This window comes from Epinephelus fuscoguttatus, linkage group LG11 (assembly GCF_011397635.1).
Source record: "Epinephelus fuscoguttatus linkage group LG11, E.fuscoguttatus.final_Chr_v1".
In the NCBI taxonomy this organism is placed as follows: Eukaryota; Metazoa; Chordata; class Actinopteri; order Perciformes; family Serranidae; genus Epinephelus; species Epinephelus fuscoguttatus.
In genome coordinates, this window is record NC_064762.1 from 28,388,179 (window position 1) to 28,410,630 (window position 22,452).

The 22,452-nt window shown below is 39.2% G+C and overlaps 1 protein-coding gene across 1 annotated transcript in view; it reads left to right on the forward strand.

The window, feature by feature from the left end:
* Positions 1-18,302, forward strand: part of man1a1 (mannosidase, alpha, class 1A, member 1) — a 200,314-nt gene extending 182,012 nt beyond the window's left edge. The window contains exons 9-12 of the mRNA XM_049589654.1: positions 277-496; positions 1,255-1,427; positions 1,795-1,910; positions 10,569-18,302. Of these exons, the coding sequence (XP_049445611.1) occupies positions 277-496; positions 1,255-1,427; positions 1,795-1,910; positions 10,569-10,695 (636 nt within the window). The 3' untranslated portion in view covers positions 10,696-18,302. The remainder of the gene's footprint in view (positions 1-276; positions 497-1,254; positions 1,428-1,794; positions 1,911-10,568) is intronic.
* Positions 18,303-22,452: the final 4,150 nt, after the last annotated feature.

Below are 22,452 nucleotides of genomic sequence, written 5' to 3' on the forward strand. Positions count from 1 at the left end.
TATGACAGAAAAAAAAGGAAAGCCATAATAGGTCCCCTTTAAAGCAGCTATAATAACCAGCTGTCTTTGAAATGGAGAAACAGGTGCAGCTGCAATACAAAGAATTTTACAATAGTTCTCTCTAAAGCTACTCTCAGATTTTCCTGGTAATGAAAGGAGGATGATCACAGGTTATGGGATAGATGTTTAACTCAGGTCTGTATCATCACATGTATGATTCAGACGTAAGGATCAAACCTAATTCAGCCAATAAAACCTTTCACCACTGTCTTTCAGGCGATAGAAACCAACCTGATGAGGAAGTCGAGCGGCGGGCTGACCTACATAGCGGAGTGGAAGGGAGGGCTGCTGGAGCATAAGATGGGTCACCTGACCTGTTTCGCAGGCGGCATGATCGCTCTGGGTGCTGATGGGGCGCCCAGCGACAAGACGGGCCACCAGATGGAGCAGGCCGCTGAGATCGCCCGGACCTGTCATGAGTCTTACGCCAGAACAGGTAAAAATGCACGCGGAAGATGATGAAATGATTCCTGTTTTCCCATTTAATTGATCACTTTGGTTTTAAATTTGACAGCCAGTTTTGATTTAGAGTTAGGTCACATTTTCTTTAGTTTATTGTTGTCATTTTTTATAGTCCCAAAAAAAAATAATTTCTGTCAAATGTATTAGAAATGATAGTTTAAGTCTTATTTAAAGTGTCATATTAATATCCAGATCGACAGCTGCTGGATGGAATAATTACTGGGAACCGAATTTTCCTAAATACTGAACTATGCCATATTGCTCATTTCAGAAAGTTATTTCTCATTGTATTTTCAAGTTACATTTCTTACAGTGACAGCATCTGCTCTTAAGTAGGGATGTCAGATTTTTGAATGCTGCATTTGTCATCAGATTAGCGTAAATTCACAGACAAGTGCTCTTATTGAAAAGAGTCTTTTATTTTAATCACAGCCGTATGCCATTTTTCATCTTCAATCTAATTATCCTATTTTTCTCACACCAGTCACCATGTTTTAAAGGCAGCATCACCACTTCAACATTGTTTATCAAGTGAAATTGTAAAACAAGTAAAATAGGGAAACATTATGGATGAATATTAATAACATAAACTCAAAGGAAGAAAATCAGTCACAATTCAAAATCCTTACACCTGCACACAGATAACATTATGTTTTCTTTCCCATATACTAAAGCAATTGTTGAAACAAGGCTACAAGCTGCTTTACATTTACAATATTTTCTCCTCTCTAGCTTTGAAGCTGGGCCCAGAGGCGTTCCGTTTCGATGGAGGAGTCGAGGCCATCGCCACCCGCCAGAATGAGAAATACTTCATCCTCCGTCCGGAGGTCATAGAGACCTACATGTACATGTGGAGGTTCACCCACGACCCCAAATACAGGGAGTGGGGCTGGGAGGCTGTTCAGGTACATCTGTTAATTGAATTGAAAAAAATTGCTTTGTTGTCATAGCATGTTTAGCAAGAGTCTGGCAATTTGGACCAAAATGTTCTTGTACTGCAAGTGGAATTCAATTAGATTTTCTGTCAATAATGTAAGGCACATCAGCTATCACTGAATTATTTGGCAGTTTTTCAAATGTTCTTAAAAAACAACACAAATCAGGAAGGAAGCTCACAAGAGGTCAGTTTATTTAACTTGTTTTTATATTTAGCAAATATCCACCCTGAGGTTTAGTGATATTTTAAGTACATAAAGAGCTTGACTGATGTTGCAAGTCACTGATGTCTCTCTCTCTTCTTGTCCTGTATCTCTATCACCATCCCTCATTTAGGCCTTGGAGCAGCACTGTAAAGTAGAAGGAGGCTACAGTGGCGTCAGAGACGTCTACTCTTCATCTCCCAACCACGATGACGTGCAGCAGAGCTTCTACTTGGCCGAGACACTCAAGTAAGACACACAAACTGAGCATCTTTATACGCACAGCCTCCGCTTCTGTCCTCTTATGATTGTGCTGTCAGCGCACTTTATGGAGGGAAAAGGCCCCTGCATCCCCAGTCATACACACAAACACACACTCACAGACATAAAGTATGATGTTGTCATTCATTCAGACAAAGCTCCAGAGAGTTGCTAAGGTCACTGGCAAGGTTACTGTAAAACACACTCACACATTGAGTGAATCTAAAAGAGACTTTTACAGCTGTCTGTCATCTGTGGATTGAAGCTGTTTAATATATCTGGTGAAAATCTGTATGTTTGAAGATCAATTTGTCATCATATCACATTATTAGCTTAGGTTACCTTATCTAGTTAGCTGCCCCTGCCTTGCATTACTCTTGGCTAGTAGAACACTATTATTAGTAATACACCTTTGCTTGGTATTACATCTATTATCGTCTTAGTTAGTATCCTGGATCACCTTAGCTGGTGTGGTAAACTGGTGATTAATTAGCCAACAGATTACATTAGCAAGCAAGCAAGCTGAGGTTAGTCAGCTAGCTATGATGTAGCTACACTGCATGGATCTGGTGTTGGTTGCTTCCCTAATGTTCATTCATCTTCTAACCGCTTCATCCTCTTGAGGGTCGCAGGGGGGGCTGGAGCCTATCCAGGGACCTGTCCAGGGTACACCCTGCAGACTATCGCAGGGCTGACACATAGAGAGAAACAACCATTCACGCTCACATTCACACCTTTGGACAATTTAGAGTTATCAATTAACCTGACACGGGGAGAACATGCAAACTCCGCACAGAAGGGCTCCCATGCCCGGGATCGAACTGGCAACCCTCTTGCTGTGAGGCGAGAGTGCTAACCGCCACACCACCGTGCCGCCCTCCCTAATGTTAGTTGATGAAATAATTTGTAAACCGGCCCCAGGAGTCTGGATAAATTGGCTAACATTATCCACTCAATGCAGTATTTAGCTATGTTAGCTAGCTAGCAATTTGTCCATGTTAACAAGCAAACAACAGCCAGCTAGAGCTACAATATCACGATATATTTGACGTCAGTGTTTCATCTGATGTTATGATTGTTTTTTTTCTAGTACCGATAAGGGCTGGAATTATGATATGGGGCACTGAATTTGACGGGTTTACTGTTTATCAGACCACAAATGAAGCAAAAATCAGCTGCTCTGTGCACCTCACAGTGGGTCTACCTTTCTCCTCACCACTAAGACACCACTTAGACAGTGGGAGAGTGGACAGCAGCTCCTAAGATAAACCAGACAGACTGGCTGAATTCATGTTGCTACAGCCCGAACTGAAGGTCCATCTCTGCCCAGGCACAGCAGCGTATGTGAACTCTGCTGTGCTTGTCTTTTGTTGATGTTAGCATCGTTAGCTAGTGTTGGACACTGTTGGTGCTGTGACTGCGCTGAAGAAAGGCGAGACCCTTGAGAACGCACATAACATCAGATCCTTTGAATTTTTCTGGAAGATACAGCCCGAGTCCTTCACACAGAAGTCCAACCACAGGCTGCTAGAGGCAACTGAGGAAGTCGGTGAAGGTCTCAGTTATGTTACAGTCCGTTCCCATTGGCTATAAAAACAATTAACACATGTAAAACGTTACATTCAGAAAAACAGATGGTTAACAGGAATGCAAAAAGATAACTGCTCTGCTACACATTATTATGCTAAAACGTTTTCTGCCTTTTCTCTGAACTTGGCTTTTTTTTTTTTTTAGAATCAAAGATATTTTTACTTCTACAGGCCTCTAAAATATATTTAAACAATCTGAGAACGTTATAAGAGAAAAGTGGCCACAACTATCAGTCACATCCAGCTTAAAACAAGGGGTTACAAATAAACATTGTTTTAATTTTTCCCCTTTTCAAGTATTATAGGGGCATTTGCATGTCTTTGTCAGACAGTAGATAGTAGAGATGTGAGAGGAAATGAGAGAGTAATAGGGAATGATAAATAACTGGTGACGAATCTATAACATGGTGCTTAAACCCTCAAACCAACATGACGCCACAACATTGCTTGACCTTAAGGGGTTGTAAACCAAAATCCCTGGGGTAGCATATTTATATCTCAGTCTATTAAAGGTGACCTGTGGAGTTTTTCACCACTGGTAGCATTGTAGAGCAATAGGTCACATGTTCTATCACAACATGCATGAAGGTTGCACACCAGGAGCACACATTGACAAGGTACACCTTTATGTTAGCTGTAGAGGACAGTGCTTTGTAACTCTGTGACATAAAGACTTGTCAATAAAAGAGTAGGTGGAGGGTGTAGACGGATGTTAACAACATATTTCAAAACACTCTTCTAGTCCTTGAGGACATACAGCATATTTCGGCAATGAACATGTAATGGTAAGAAAACCATGAATGCTTGCAGTGAAAACACCACCTCAGTGTCATCCTTGTTATTGCACCAATGTTACATGCTTCAGAAACAGGCAGAGACGTCGCTGTCAGGCTCTGACCTCTGACCTCTCCCTCTGAGTATATCTATGGAGGTGCTGTTGTTAAAATGCTTTTTGGACTAATCAAATATTGTATTGACTCATCACATATTGTACTGTTAAAACAGCTTGAACCGATTTAATTTCAGTTGGTGGGTGAAATCCACCCACGCTAAACTGGAATGAGTTTTGATTGATGATTGAGACATGTAATAAATAATGTGAAAATAATTAGACACAAATGTTTTCGAAATAAACCAGTCTGACTCCAGAACATATTTCAACAACCAACCACTATCTACAGTATATACTGTACTCAGGAATCATGCCTGGATGGATCTTAAATAGTAGAAAAAGTAGAGAAGGACAGAAACTGTGAGAAACGCCACATGTCCCAGAGCACCACAGACAGCTACCACTTCTCACTTCCTCTTAATAGGCGCCTGATATTCTCACTTAACTGCCATCTTGTGCATGTCTGAGTTTATATGTGTTAATGTGTGTGAGAGTGAGAGTGTAAGTGTGTGTGTGTGGCTACAAATGGCTCTTTAAATGTGTTGTCAGCCACACAGTGTGATGTCTGGTGGCTAATAGGGCTTTCCCTCTCAGATGGCTCTCCAACTGTGTTCAGGAAGACAGTCTGTTTTAAACCACGAAGAGAAATCACAACTACAGCTTAACAAGTGTGAGTGTGTGTGTGTGTGAGTGTGAGTGTGTGCATGCTCTATATGTGTGTTTATTTATTTATTCAGCTACACTAAAATAACAGGCACACATTTGCAGTATTTGTTTTTATTCATTCATTTTAAATGAACCAGAGTACAAGTTGATGTCTTCAACATCTTGTTCTGTCCAATCAGAAGTCCAAAAATATTCTATTTTATTTTTATAGTAGACTGAGAAACCAGCAAGTATTAAAGAGAGTGCACTCTAAAATCAAAAATATATATTTTTCTTTCTATCTGTAGTGCTATTTATCAATCTAGATTGTTTTGCTGTTAGTTTCTAAAGGTGTTGGAGATATTGGCTGTAGAGATGCCATCTCTCAAATATATTGGAACTAGATGGCACTCAGCTTGTGGTGCTCAGAGCACCAAAAAATACACTTTGTTGTGAGTGGTTTCATGTAGGAACTATTTTCTTTTTACTGAACTGCACCTGCCAACCGTATCACTGTGGAGGAGGAAGTGTGCATCTACTCATGGACGAGAGCCTCATGTAACGTTAGCTCACTCAGTGGTGCTAGGTGAGCTAGCAGTAGATGCAGACTTCCTTCTGCGCAGTGATACAGTTGATGGGTGTAGTTTGGTAGAAAGAGAATAGTTCCTACATGAAACTGCTCACGACAAGGTCTGTGGATTATCTTGGAGTGGTGATATCTGGAACGACTGCTTTGAGCACCACAAGCAGAGTGCCATCTAGTTCTATTATATCAGAGAGAGGGCAGACATCTCTACAGCCACTATCTCCAACACTCTGCAACTCAGACCAAAACAATCTAGACTGATAAATAGCACTACAGGTAAGAGGAAGAATATGTATTTTTTTATGATTTAACTGTACAAACAATATTCAAAATTAAAAGAAAAATGATAAGGAAAAAAAGAAAAGGACACGCACATTCTTCTAGGTTGTAATGTCTAGTCATGCAACATTTATACCACGTCATATTGTATGTTGTGTTCATCCACCTAGCATAAACACATTAATGCACACAGAGCAAGGATAGGACCCAGAGATATTAATTGATTAATCATTTTTACCGATCATCTCCAGATAGGGACCCCAAATATTTCTGAAAACCTTTACACTATTATTAACTTTGTGAATAAGCTGCTCAAAAGAAGCTCTCCTCACCAGCTCATCACTCCATTCTTTGAGGCTGATTCTCTCTTTTGACTTTGAATGTCTCAGCACTATGCTGTTCCCCTGTGACGAGGGATAGCTTCACCCAAGAAGAATGTCTCCTTAACGATTGGTACCAGAAGAGAATCTGTAATCAGTCAATTTTGGCCATTCTTGATTAAAAATCACCAACAATTATCAAAGTAAATGCAGATTAATTGTGCTGTTGACTAAATCAAACACAACTGTTCTGTGTGTCACAGTATGCCTTCCTCAGAGCTTGACTTTTTAGTTTATTGATTTATTCGATGCCTCTAATTGATTTTTAATTAGTCATAATCGTTCAGCTAACCCAGGGTTCAACATTAATGTGTTTTTTCACTTGCCTGGTCGGAAAAGTGGGTCAGAAATCTACTTATCTGAAGTCAATTTTCACCTGCCCTTACAAGAAGTGTTTTATTTGTTAGCGGATGTCAAACAACAAAGACTTAAGTTCACTGTTCACTGTTTTATCGCCTTGCTCTCAAACTTTAGGTATTTTGCACAATACAAAATTTGAGTTTTGCCCACACCACCCAACTGAACACGCCATTTTCTTGCGAGTGCTTGATCAGTACTGAGCATGCGCAGCTTTCAACAGAGATGAGAAGAAATTGGCTCACTCCTTAGCTACTTTCATCATCTGCTTATTTTTTAACCATTTGCCTGATCGGGAACTTGAGGTGCTAGATTCACTAACCCAATGTAGCCTTTTACTTTTACATATCTGACCTTTTTTGGTGCACAAGCTAGCCTGTATGTCAGAAGTGGTGTTTAATAATATGTTAAATAAATTAAGTTCTCATTTAAAATCCTTCAAATCCATTTGTGATGCAGCAGAGAAGCCTCTGAATTCTTCCTCCCACTCTTCCTCCAAATTTATGGTCCTCTGCGTTTCTTTTACTTCCATCGAAATCTTTATGGCCTCTTCCTGCATCCTCCATCTCTCCCTCCCCTCTTCACCTCCTCCTCCTCCTCCTCTCCTCCTCTTCTTCTATCATTTTTTTATCCCCCAACAGCAGACAGCTGTTGACAGGAAGTCAAGGTTAGCCTAACAGAGCCTGATGGGGGCGAGGTGCCATCCAATCCAGCTTTTTTTATAGGCAGTAAATTTTAACAAGCGTCACCTCTACTCCTGATTACACCCCACACACACACACACACACACACACACACACACGAACACACTCAAAGTAAGATGTCAGGATTCCTCTCACAGGTCCACCAGGCTGTGACATACAGATTAAAGTATTTTCTTTCTGTTGATCAGTGTCACAAAAAAAATCCAACTGAACATGACAAAGTCAGAATGAGATATGAATATCTTTATAGGCATGAAAAAATGTTTTCCAGGGGAAGCGGAACAAAAAGAAAATGTCTCATTAGCCTCCCACAGACAACTAGAGGAAAAATATGAGTGTAATTGACCACCAGCCTGGACAGCAACACAATGATTGCCTCATCAGTCACATCACATCCGCGGTATCAGAGACAGACCTGAAAATATCAATCCCATTTAGCAGCAAGCCCATAAGTCTAATCCTCCTAATGTTACTCGGGGATCTTGGCACCGTGCGGAGCCACTTCCAGTATCCATCTTCCCGCTGCTGCCAAGGACACGGCCATACTTCACACTGCTGTCTGCCTTCAATCACTCACTGCTTTCTTGTGGTTTGCTGGCAGGCGGAGGAGGACAGGGACTTGTTGTGGAGGTTGAGGGCTTCGTGGACGAGCAGCTCCTCTGCTGAAACATTAGTTTTAGTTGGCTGACACACAGATCGTCCCTCGTCTTCAGTTGAATTTTCTGAACAAAAACTCATTTGCTTTCTTCGTATATTGATCTTTTCTCTCATTCTCCATGATGAAATTCAAGGTGATCACAGTGGAACAGCAACCATCCAGAAACTCACTTTATTTACTCACTTTCCTACCCCTCCTCTTTCTATGGATAATGTTATTTTAGGGTTGTTTCATAAGATCTGATGACATTGGGCTGCAGAATTTCATCACTCCAAGTTTCATAAACTAGTCTGAGCCCAAGCCGCACCCGTCCCTCCCTCTCAGTTCCACATCTGTTTCATAATTTTTATTTTTTTTATTTATTTATTTTTTTTGGCTGGATAAATATTGCAACAGCTGAACACAACATAATATCTGGAAATATCTAAAACACTGAACAAGTAAACAGTTTAGATCCCAAAACGAGTCATCTTCGGCTTGTTTATATAATCAAAACATTATTTTCCCTTAAGAGTTTGTTGAAAGAGTTTTTATCTCCGTGCTGATGAATTGTGTGTGCTGCAGGAGAACAGATGATCAGGTGGAATCTGCAGCAGGTTTACTTTTCTGACTTTGAAAAGTCAGAAAAGTAAGCTTTAGTTTCACAAAACATCTCAAAGTCTACTCTCAAGCTTTCTCTTTAGCTCGCGCCGACATTGCATGTTTCATCAGTCGATGTAGTTCTTTCACTCATCTACTATAGTATGTATATTCAGCTATTAGGTAGTTAGTTCGTGAGTAGCAGTTTGTTTCGAACATCTAGGCAGCAAATAAACAAAATAATCATCCAGTAGTAGACAGACATAAAAACACGTTACTAACAGCATATAATGATTTGATTTACATGTCCAAAAAGAATTAGGAGGAAGTACAAACTTATTTATTCCCACCCCTTCTTCATAAATTAATAACAGTCAATGATGTAGCGCCCCATCAGTATAAAGCTGTACAATGAATAATTCTCCTAGACCTATTCTAATATATTAAATTAATTACCAGTAATATTTGTCTTACAGATATAAATTCATTCAAAAAACTAATCTCATCTTTATATCCTTGTCCTTGTCATGAGAGATGTTTTGCTTTGTCAAACTATGCACAGGCAGTACACAGGCTATGTATATACTCAAACTATACTACAAAATATACAATAGTGATATTTAACCTCTTCACCCCCCCCCATAACCATTTGTATATCAAAAACTCACCCCATGTTGAGTTTGCAAAGAAAACTTTGTTTCACTATTGTGCCTACATAGTGGGCGAAGAATCCAAAAACCGAAAAAAAAATCTCGATGAATTACAGTCATAGGCAATCGTGCTTTACATCAGTAAAACTATATCAAAACATCCTTTAACAAACTCTCACACAACTTGTGCAGTATAATCCAAGTCTTAATTATCGAGTCGGATGCTCTGTACTTCCCACACAAATAGATTTTTGCTAAAATCCTATTGACAAAGCAGTAATTTTACCTTGCTAAACTCAGGAGCTGTTGGTCTACCACTGCCTGTTTGGTTGTTTGTGTTATTGTGTGACTTTGGTGAATCTAAACTAACTCTTGCACAATAACACAAACAAATTACTGACCGAGGCAGCGGTAGACCAACAGCTCCCATGTTCAGCAAGGTAAAATTACTGTTTTCGTCAGTGGAGTCTGGCTTTGAAGAGCACAGATAAGTTTCACCTTCCGTTCAGTTGTCTGTCAGAAAGGGCTGTCTGAGTACTGAGTATACAACTGGATAAAAGAGACTTGAGTGTTTGTGAACAGATACTGTGGCATAGTTTTGCTGTTGTAAAAGGCTGACCCCTATGACCGTAATTCATGAAGAATTTTTGTCATTTTTGGATTCTTCGCTCACTGGAGGCATGTGAGAAAAACAAGGATTGCTTCACAAATTCAACCTAACACTGATGGGGCAACTGATTTACAAATGGTCACTTGGGTGGTGAAGTATTCCTTTAAAACCTTATTTGGAGTGAACCCCTAGTTAAATCATATTTTAACTAGGGGTAGTTTAACTGCTATCTTCCAGTTGTTGCGAGTAAGAATTCTGCAACATGTTTGCTATTTTTCTTTTCTTATAACAGTATTTTTTTATTCTCTTTCCCAAAATGTCAGTCCTTTTTCCCTTATTTTTAAATTTCCAAAAGGTTTTTGTGCAGATCAGTCAGACCTGGGCGTCTCCAGCTGCACCTGCTATTTTGGTTCTTACAGGTGTCACAGCACTATGTGCCAAAGGGCTTTGTGTGATGGAAAGATGCATGCAGAGGTTGTTGTGATAAATAAACACACTCCTGAGCCAGACACACTAAAGGTCTCACAGCTGTGAAACAGCGGAGCACGAAAACAATAACTCAACAAATGGAGAGTACTCCAGGAAATGATCACAATCTCAATATCTGGGCTTCTATTTCTATCTCTAAGAGTTTATTTTAACGTAGGTGTGATGGTGCTGATGCACAGCTACTGTTAGGTGTGTTAAATAAAGCCTGTTCTTCTGTGTCTCCCTCAGGTATCTCTACCTGCTCTTCTCTGACGATGACCACCTACCGTTTGACCACTGGGTGTTTAACACCGAGGCTCACCCTCTGCCCGTCATCAAGAAGGACAAAACAGACATACCCAACGAAGTGGAGTAGTGGACCCTTCCCAAGTGCGAGAACCTCTGATCCTGTATACCTGAGCCTCCAGCTGTCTGTCTGAAAACAGTTTAGCCATTTGGAGTCCCCAATGGTTACAGATGCCTCTTGATTGGGATTTTTTTTTTTTTAATTTCAATGGGATCAAAACAGAATTCAAGTCTGCTGGCGATGAATTCTTGCTGTAGAATCCAGTTTTTGTTTTTTGTTTTTTTATGGTCAGCTGTGGTTGAGTCCAGACGCCGACCTGAACCAACACATTTACTGCCGGATAATAACTCATCATAAGAATGGAAGTATGATATCGTCAGACAGGTATTGTGAGTTTTTGAGTATTCTTGCATTATCAAAGTGGTACTCTGAAGATGTCATTGCATCAAGTGGCAGTTTATCTCACTACCGGTTATTTTGACTCATTCAGAGGGACGGTCTGACCAGTTGTCACATTATTCGTCAGTGATTTTTGTTGTTAGCAGCTGCAGCTGTTGTTTTCGTTGTGAAGGAGAACGCTGACAGACTTGAAGCAGTCGTCTCCCTGATGTGGATATTGTTTGACCTGAGCTTTGGGAGAAAAACTGCATCTCCCGTCTGAGGAATTACAAGGCTGACTTAGCAAGCTAAAGGATGCTCCGTTCACTTCACGCGTGTCCTCTTTTTCCTTCTGCTGTACCGCTTCAATATCCAAATAGGAACCGGTTTTGCTGCGCCACCCACCTCCACCACCACCTTACTTCTACATCGTCTTGAGAGGAATATTTGCTTTTATAAAAACATGTGGTTGCCTCTGTGGGAGTAAAGGAAAGACGCAGCACAACCCAAGCCTCTTTTTATAGCCCCGCAGGACTTGAGGACCTCTGCTTCCTCCCTATTACCTGAACACCTGACTGCTTCTTCCTTCCTCTGAGTGTTGGGTGTGACACAAGACGACCAGCCACACCAGCTCTCTACCTGCCAGTAAATTCACTTTCTCCCCATGACGTTTACACAAAGCTGACCCTCTTCTTCTGCGCATCTCATCTACAGTTCAGTTTCTGGCTTCGGATCCTGGATTTATTTCTTTTTTTTTTATTTCTGGGGTTTGAGCGATACAGGTTTGTCCAAGCTGATGACTGTTTTCCCTTCAAATATGAAACTATTTTTTCCAATTTGACCACAATAATTACACGTTTGCAGTTTTCCCCTCAGGATTTTATTTGTTGCTCACAACAAAAAAGTAATTATCAGCGATTATAAGGGTTTGCAAGTAGCTGTGCCATTGTCTGACCAAAAAATCTTACCTCAAGCTCCAGTTTTGTGGAGCTGAAAACATTTCATTCATTCGGCTTTCTCAGCTGTAATGGAGCACGGAGATGAGCTCAGTCATTAGATGCAGCTGAATGCTCTGGGGAAAAAGCTCGTAAGTGGACCTTGAGTCAAATCTTTCTATTCATATACTTACTTTTGGCAAACTACTATTCCTGAAGCCAAGAATAAATAATAATGTTGTTGGATTATGGTAATTAAAATGGAGAAACTGTATCTTATTTCCTTTTTTTCAGAGATATCCACAAACACCATCTGCAAATTTGAACATTTGATGAGTATAAACTAAATTTTTAGACCCCAGGACCCTAATGGTTCCTCTAAAGATGATACTGATCGATCATATTCATCAGCAAACCTGTGTTTCAGTCAAACCCTCTTTTTCTGTTGTATCGCTGCTTCTTCTTCTTCTTCTTCTTCTTCTTCTTGTCTCCATCCTCCAGCTCCAGCGTAGGGCAGCCTGTAGGATCTTCTCTCCTCTATGAGGAGACGCAGACACTCGACTTTGCTGTAATGTTTCACCCTCACACAAACACTCACACAGAAGAAGCCATACTGATTCAAAACAGCTTTACCATTCTGTCTGTGAGATTTTTCTTTTCTTCCCTTCATCCTCCACACACACATTGGGGGATGTGTGTGACTGTATTGATACAAACTGTTATTGTTGTACATTTTCATCAGAGTACGCACTCATCAAAGTCAGTTATTTAGTTGGATTTTATGGTAAAGATTCCTCCTGATAACACACACAACTGTAGCCAGATAAAACCCAGTTTAGTCTCTCAATCTAGTGCCTTCACTGTTGAAAAAGAAAACGAGGAGTTGGAGGGAAAAGCAGCTCACACAAACACAAGAGAGGAGAGTTTTAAATAGTCACAGAGCTTTAAGTAAAGTCCCCATGCATCAGATGAGGATTATACCAAAACTACCCGCTGATTGAAGGATGATTCCTGCTCTTTAATTCAATATTTAGTGTAACGTTGGATTGAAAGTAGCCCAAAATGGTGAAAAGTTTTTGTGATAAGTGGGAGATTAGACTTGTATAGGTTCCATCTGAGGAAACTATTTCAAAATTAAAATGATAACTTTGTCCTGAGGCCGTCACCTGTAGGGAACCATCATTAAATGGTTGGAGACCAGTGAAGGTTCCTGTCAGCAGTTATTTCCTTGGCTACACTGACATCTAGTGGTGAGACTTTCCTATTACAGCTCACCTGGGCTAGTCAAGAACATCATGTGGTCGTCACTTTTAAACACGTGATTCTTACCAACAATTTCGCGTGCTGCCAGATGGTCCCATTATTACAAAAGATTAGAGTATTGTCATCCTATAAGAGAAGGTAAAATCCTTTAATTAAAGTACAAAAACTGACAAATCATCAAATCTTAAAATAGTGTATTTTACCCATGGACCTCTAATTGATAAAACTGACCTTTGCTTTGCAGCTTACTGATTAGTTTGAGCCTTTATTATGTGTATTTGACTTGAGATATGACACAAAAAGACAGTGGTTGGTAATATCAATGTCCATATTCCGATCTCTCTCCCATGCTTCTGCTTCTGTAAATAAGTGTTAAACACACTTTAGTGTCACTGGGAGATCTGGCAGATGGAAAATGAAACATTTTAATAGCATAGATTCATATATTTCAGCTGTCTGACAGAAGGCATGCAGACTAAGTAACAGTTTAAACCACAAACTGAGTTTTCTTCCTCTGCAGGTTTTAAGACATTTGGCCCAGGTATCACAGAGCAGTCTGTAAAGAAAAAGTCCACCAGTTTTTGGCAGTATGCTTGACGTTGTCGTGGCTCATAGTGTAAGATGCTGACATTTTAATCATCTGCAAACCATCATTTTACATTTGTATGTTTCATACATATGACTTGACACCTAGGCCAGACCGTAATCAAACAGTTGACCATTGTTCAAGACCAACAAACAACAAAAGTGGGTGTTTTCGGGACTTTTCCAGCTGTGATTGTAGCGACCAAACTGGGTATTTTAAGCCCAGACATGATTTCTTTCCTAACCAAGTTGTTTTTGTGTGGTGACACAGCATATCATAAAACTTCAATTAATAGCCTGGGCCATTATTTGCTTAAATCACGGGACTTTATTTGGGACAGGCCTTTAATTCCTTTCACACATAACTGCTGCTCAGCAAAGACAGGGAATACAATCAAAATATTTTTTTATACTGGTATGACTATTATTTGTTTAAAAATTAGGCTTCAGATAATATTTCAATTATGAATCGTTCATTTGATCTAGCACCGACAGACAGCGCATCAGAGAGAGAGTTACGACACTTGAGGATTACGGCACCACTTTATTCTGTTAAAACAATACTCACAACTTAGATTAATTTTTATCAAAAACCTTTTTGTTTCTTTTGATCTAAGGACCCTCACGGACCAAAGGAATATGAATAGCTTACAGAGTAAGTATCAAGGAATGGACACATAATTCCAGGTAGCCAACAACCCACTTATATACAGCCAAAGAACTTCTATAAAGAAATATGCTACTTTGCAAACAGACCGGGCTTCTGATTGAGACAGGCCTTTATTTGAAGTTTTATGGTAAAACTAAAAGTTAAAATGTGAAGTTTCAGCATATCTGCTACATATGAAACATACAAATGTCACATATACATGGTTTGCAGAAATGTACAAGCTGACATTTATTCCAGTAACTTGGTTGGGCTTTCAGCAAATTTTAACCAAAAACTACCCAGATGGATCCATAAATACATTTTTCAGCATTTTATCTCCCTATACATCCAAAATTTCTTGTGTTTTCTGCGGCAAGCTAATGCAGTGAGTATTTAAACTAAATAACATCCTCTTGCAACAAGAAGAGCTCATGATTTTTTCTAATAAACAGAAACTAAAGACAAAATTCCAGAAAAGGGTTAAAGAGCTACTGATTTTGCTTCTGATTGCGGTAAAAGGAACAAGAAATAGTTTAACTACAAAGTGTTTGTGCTGCGAATGATGTTTAAATCCAGTTAAATCACATATGACGTTAGTCTTTCATTAGATTTTCACCTGGTTGTAATTATTCCAAATAAACACAGCTAAATTCCAAAATTTTCCTCAGCCCCACTCATGTAGGCATATCAGTGAGTCGGTCTTCTTGCTCAAATTGAATATAATGCTGAGTTCCTGAGCTGTGATAAATCCCTCCATGATCTTCACATCACTGTACCGGCGACAGCGTTCTCATGTTTAATCTGTTTTTGTTTAGCGTTAGAGGCATTTATTGTCCGTGTGATGTTGTATTGTAATGGTTGATTTTTGCTGATTGTGTTAATTTATTCTGTAGTCGTGAACATAGGACTTGAGGGGGTATGGGAGCTGACCCCCAGGTGGCGCTGTGGATTTAATGGTTCGTGACTGGACCATGTATACAAGTTATTGTGCAAATTTATCTACCAAAAAAAAAGAGACATCCTGAGCTGATGTCTGTAAGAATTTAAAGGTCCTGTGCTGTTCATCTTTTTGTTAACATCGATGATTGAAGCTGCCACAGTGGTCTCAGTATAAACCAGTGATATCACCAATGATTACAGGTGTTTAAAAAAGGCTTGCCGTGGTAGCTTTAAAGTGATGTTAGCAGAAAGGTTTGACGCCACAAAGACGGACCTGGGAGTCAATCAAGCAACCTTACAGGAGGATAGGAAATGTATGAATGTACCATCCAATGTGAAGTGAAGAATATTTTATATGCATTTATTTTTTTTGTCTGTGTGTGTTCACTTCTCTATGCTTTTATATTTTCTTTTATCCTGGAAAGCACAAATGTTGAAGCAAAGTGTGAGCAGAGTCTGTTTCCTGAGAAAAAAGAGGGAATGGCGGGTCCGTTGAGTGTTTCTGATGGCTGTTAAACACAGCAACGATGTGCCGTTAGTGTAGGAAATGATCCAAATCTGCCACATGAGGCGTATATGATAGGTAATATTGATTTCATTTGTGACACATGGACGTACAGGAATATTCAGCATTATAACATAACCCAGATGTGTTTAAGTGTTCATCGTACAGTATAGTGTTCAGACACTGAAGCTGCTTCATATGAATACAGAGGGAAAAGTGGTGACTCTGCTTCATCAGTGTTTTGGTTCATATATGAGTCACTAATATCAGCTTGTAGAGATGTGTGTGTTCTCCGTATTGGCCCAGAGAATGGTTATAATGAAGGAAAGTCCAGATTGTGTAAAACTGTTATAATGTATTTTAGTGTCCATTATGGAGACACTTTATTGTTTTAATTTTTACCCAATAATTGGATTCATATTGTGCAAATTTAAAAAAAAAAAAAAAACAGCAAAGTTAGTTTGGTAAATAAGGTGTCATGTTAAGTTTTATTCAAGCAGTCAAATTGATCTTTTGGTAAAGCATCGTGAGATAATTTAATGTAGTTCATTGTGGTCTCTGTTGTTAGAAATTCCTATTTCAAACTTCTGTGTTGTTTTATGGTCCAGTTGGTTCAAGTTTAATAGTTAAAGGAATGTTTCACCCCCTAAAATCCCCCTAAGAACATTTGCGTGTCAGTTTCTCAATCTAAGTTTTCTCACATGCCTCAACACATGCATTTTTGCTTAAACCTTACTTTATAAAACACTTGTGCATAAACAGTATGACACATGGACAGGTGGTGCACCTGGGCAACCCAGTGTAATGCATGAGCAGAGTTCAATCGCATGGCTTGCCGAGGTTTCCTGCTCGTATGCTGACATTTTTAATACAAAGTTATCAAAAATCATGTGTTCATGAAGTCCTGAGCATTGGACCAGATAAACAAGACTTGGATTATGCTGCACGAGTTTGTAAATGGATGTTTTGATTTAGTTTTCCTGTTTTTATACATGGACCCCAATGACTGTAATTCATCAAAAATGTTCGCTGTTTCAGATTCTTCGTTCACCGTGGAGGCATGCGAGAAAAACTAAGATTTTTGTCACAAATTCAAAGTAACATAGGGTGAGGAATTTTATGAAAATTATAATTTTGTGGGTGAAGTGTTCCTTTAAACTGTTGCATCAGTTAATGGTAATTAAGTGGTGACTGAGTGTATTTTAGTTGAACAACACCGAGCTGGTGGGTGGAAATAGTGGATTACTGGTGTTAGTGTTTTTTTTCTTGGATACAAACAGCTTGAAAACTCCATACAGAAATTTTGAATATTTTATTTTAGGCCACACTGTGACAGTAAAGTGTTGATGCTGCCTGAATTTGATTGAAGTCAAGCTTTATTAATTCCGGTTATGGATCAAGCTGGTGTTTCTACAAAGATTATTATGGTGAGGGATGTATTTGTTCTTGTTTTTCCTACAGGAAGTCTGATAGGGTGAGCTGGTAGAACATGGTTTCCTGTTTGGGGAGGGAGACCACAGTGTCGCTCTTCCAGTCTGAAATTAGATTTTCAGGGTGTTTGGGGGTTTGTAAGTGTGATAAAGTAATTGCGTGTAGACCTGCAAACCTGTATTTTGAAACCTTGGAAGCTTAGAAACATCAGTCAGGTTTTGGACTCGTGATTTAGACTTAAAGGGCTGATCCACTGTTATTCCCCCAGTAGGAAGTCAGTTTTACAACAGTCGACCCTACGTGTGGTTGGCTCCTGTTGGCGCCCTCCTGGAGTCACCTGAAAAAGTTTTAACATGTTGTTTTCACTCATGTGACACTGCTGTGGTCATTTCACCATCTGAACAGGAAGTGCGTGCAGAATGTATTTGGTTTTCCATGTGAGCCGTCAGTGTGAGATCTGCTTCAGCTTCACGTAGTGTGACATCAGACATCTGCTCATTTCCACATGCAGACTTTATTTTTTATTATTTTTCTGAAATAAAAAGGTTGAATTGTTTTTGGTGATTTTCTGAATATTGTGTTGATCTGTTGCGTTCCAATGCCTTTCTATTGGTGAGTATTAAAGGGCAATGCCACCTTTTTTTAAGAATTCTAAATGGAGTCAGTCCTTGTGAAAATGCACCACTTTTCCCAAAATAAACTGCTAATTTATATCACACTGATGTTATTACTTTTCTTTACATGTGGTGTAAGATCACTAACTACGACTGACCTGTCCCGGGACTCAAATAATCTGAATTTTTAAAAAAAAAAAACGGTTGGCGTTGCCCTTTAAAGGTTTAAGTGTGTGAAACCAACCTCAGAAATGTGTCTGTACAAAATATTGCTGATAATCATTCCATTGCACATAGTTTACTTTGCGTTCAAATGCAATATCTTAATTTTGTGGGGAAATCTGTTTTATTGTGTTAATATTATTATTATTATTATTATTATTGAAAAAAAATGTAAATATTCCATTCCGGCAGACGAGCCGTTCTACATTTATATGAAAATCTTCTGAGCTTATGGATTAAAACTGATATTAATAAGCAGCAGACTTTTTAATAAACTATATTTGTTACACTTCTATTGTGAATAAAAACAATCTTTTAATAAGTGTTGTGGATTTGTCTTGTGGTTTTTTTTAAGTCTTTTGAACCAGCAGAGCCTCATCAATTTATAATCCTACTTTAATGTTTTAGTTTATTTAAAGTGAGCACATTCAGTACAGTTTATACGGAATTAAATACTTTGACATTTCAAGGCACGTCTGTATTTATATATCTATACACAACAGCTTCTATAATGTGTGTTTTCACTCTTATCACAACAAAAATGTTTGTTTTTATTTACTAATATCAAATAAAAATTGACGACTACTCATGACATATTTATTAACAAAATGATTCAAGAATTAATTTTAAATGTAAATTACATCAAAGCACCAATAACATACAATTAAATGGGAAATTATGTGAGATAATGTGATGTCACATACTTATAATTCCCTCGCTCGAACTGTGACAATTGGGTTCCCTGTGAAGGTTTTCTCAATTAAACTGAATAACAATTTTTAGCTAGAGTTTGCCTTTTTATTACGAAATGGGTGCACACAACATTCTGATACAGTCAATTAAAAATGTGTTCATAACTTCTTGAATAGGCCCAGTTGAATATCCCAATAATAATGTGTGGTTATCACAAAATCCCACAGCACACCTGGATGGCACATAGTTTCGGAAGTAATTGAGGGTGTGAATGCTCAAGCTGAATAGCTTATGCCACACTGCAATGCTAGCTTGAAACGTAAAATAATACCATTAATGTATGATGGAATGTTTGAGTGTTTTTTGAAAAGCTTACGCTGCACTGCAGTGCTGGTGTAAATGTGCACGAATGTCACTGAATAGTTGAACGAGACCAATACTGTGGAATATGTCGAGGTTTTTTTAAAAAGTTTACGCTACCCTGTGATGCTGCCTTACATGTGTTTGGATGTCACTGAATTATATGGATAAGTTTTACATGAATATTGGCAGAGCTTGTGTTGGGCTGCAGCCATGATTGGATGCTGAGGTGTTTTGTGTTGGTGTTCAACCAAACCCTGATCAATGTAGTGAAACTAATAAATGATACTAAGATGAAAACAGACTAATTTTTTTTCCTTAGCATTTCCAAGTGCTGTGGCAAAGTCAACCAGATCTCTTTCTGTTTTCGTCAGAGCCTGGCAAATATCACAGCTTCCACCGTCCGCCATTTCCACCACTGGGGATATCAACTGCAAAGATCCTCTGTGATACTCTCTGGTAACTGGGGATAGCTACTGGGTACAACAAAGCGCTATCCTCTTTTTTGTTTGCACAATGGTCGATGCAGTTCATTTGTGGTGAATCGAGCCGCCTTTTCCCAGGAGATCGGACCCAGCAACAGACAGAATTGCATAGTGAAGGCGAGGCTTAAAGAGAACCAATCTAAATGCAAATGGTGTCATTATTCTATAGCTGTTACACTGTGTAATCAACATTTACTTAATAATGAGTTAAAATGTGTCAGTTTCTGCTCTAAGTTTATAATATTAAAACATTTTTGCTGATTGATTCATTAATTATTGTTCAATCAGGAACACTCTCATCATAGATTTGACCATTTATTGCAACAAATGGAAATACAGTTATACTTGGATCAGACCAGCAGCATGCTAAACCAGTACAGGAGCGCAATGCAGAAACCCCCCTGGGTGTACAAGAGTGGGCCCAAAGCAAGACATAAAATACATTTTTAACCTTTAAGCCATGTTAGGAGCGGTAGCAGCAGCGGTGTGTGGCAGCATTAGTGTAGCAGGGATCAGTGAAAAACAGATTTATTTGGGATACGTGTCAGTGTGAGTTACAGTTCGCACTCGCTGTGAGAACTGCTCCAAAGCGGTGAATGTTCTCCTTCAAATGAGAATTAAGGATCAAGAAAACAAGACTCAGGTGCAAAACTTTCATCTGAAAAGATTTTGTATTTGCATTAGTGGTCATATTACTAAATAAAATAAAAGCATCAAACTGTGGTACACATGAGGAACAAAGAAACATGTGACATGATACATTAAGATACGATGTGATGGGATACGATGCCATGTGATACCAATTGGTGAATCTCATTCAGGGCGCCCTATTTAAACTGCTCTGACCTGCCTACTGTTGCTGCTTCCTGTGCAAACTGCTTTGCAACCTGCCTCCACCCCAGCTCCTCCTTTTCATGCTGTATCTGACTTATCAATGTCATTTCTGTTTGTCATTGATGTTGCTCTGTTCTGTTCCTGGGAGGTCTTTGCTGCTGCTCTCCCTGCCTTAGGCTTTACATGTAGACACATGGAAGGGCAGGGAGGTTTGCTCTCTCTGCCTCAGGCTTTCCTCATTTGCACGTGGAAGGGCAGAGAGGTGTGCTCTCTTTTACTTTACGCTTTCTGCGTAGGCCCGAGTAAAGGCAGAGAGGCCCCAGAACAGAGCCATACCGCCAAATATAATACTGCAAATGGAAATAAAGTTTTCTTTGACTGAACTATATTTTGTGGAAATTTCTAAAAGAAGCCAGTAAATGGACCTTGGGTTAAGTCGTTTTTGGTCATAAGACTTTCCTCCTGTGTGTGATGACACATCCCAACAATAGCAGCACAGTTTCAAAGAGGCAGTATGAAATTAAAGACTAATTATATCCTACAGGAGAATAAACCATGAATAATGAAACAGTTGTCCGCAGTTTTGACCACTTTATATAAAAAGCTTATTCATCCGTCTATTATATTTCAAGTGATGAAAAGCACAAAGCAGTGTTTGTAGTCCTCTGCTTCACTCTCACTATCTGCCTTTACAGGAAATATAATAAAGATAAGCATCTCAGACACCGAGGCCACTCTGTTTCCTGACTAATAATTTTTGCAGTCTAATTCCGGCCGTCTTATCTCCCCGCTGAAAGATTGAGAACGCTTCTCTTATCTGGCTGAACCGTTGCTGTGGGACATGAGTGGGAGAACGGAAATAAGAAAAGATAATTTAGCACAATTGTTCATCTTTATCACCTCTGCTCTGTCCCACACAGATAAAAAAAAACAATACAGTCTGTCTGCTGAATTCATCCGTTATTGCTTTCAGACGACTGGGACCAATCAAGTCAAATATTTTCGTGATATCATATTTTTCATGAGGTATTTCATATCCAGGGTCTTCTATTTTACAGGAGTGATGCTGCAGTAAGTGAAAGGATGCTTCATACATGACTGCAGTGGCTGCTCTAAGAGAAGTGAATGCACACTGATGCATTTATGTCAGGGTTTCTGCACACAGCCCTCCTCAGGACAGGAAGTCACCTGAGTGGCATTTACACTAATGAGGACAGGTGTTAGTAATCAAGACTAGAAGCCAGCTGAAGGCCCAGCACACGTCAGCACTGTCATGAAAACAAGAACAAACCAGAAAGTAAGTCATTTAATGTTCAGTTAAACTTTGCTGTCAGAAAACAGAATGTCTCATAAACTACAGAGGATGTGCAGATTTAGAGGTAAGATGAACATGGCGGGTGCCAAATGCATAAATTTGTGTCTGTGTGTGTGTCGACAGCTCTGTGAGATAAATCACCCAGCATGTGTTCATCCAGCAGAAACCAGCCTGCTCTCACTCTGCTCACAGTATCAAACTTAGCTCTGCTGTTTTCAGACAAACCTACACGTGTGAATGTGACAGGATGCAGCATGTGGATGCTAATCGTACATTCAAATAATAGATATGTTTGTTTAATATTAGTTTGACTTGAAAATTAATACCTTTTAAAAACATATATCTGTTTTTATGATTACACTGAGTGCAAAACACCAAAACAACAACCACTGAAAAACAACAATGTTCTAGATCAGTGGTTCCAACTGGTGCAGCCATGGAGTCCAGAGATCTCCTTAGTCATTAGTTCAAGGCCCACAGTGTTTGCGTTTGGCCATGTCATCAAGCTAGTTTGCTGTCTGTTAAATAGCTGACTGTTATTCACTCACTCTACAGCAGGAAACAACACTTCAAAATAAAAGCTTGTGCTGGAAATTCACTGCACTTCAAAAATAAAGT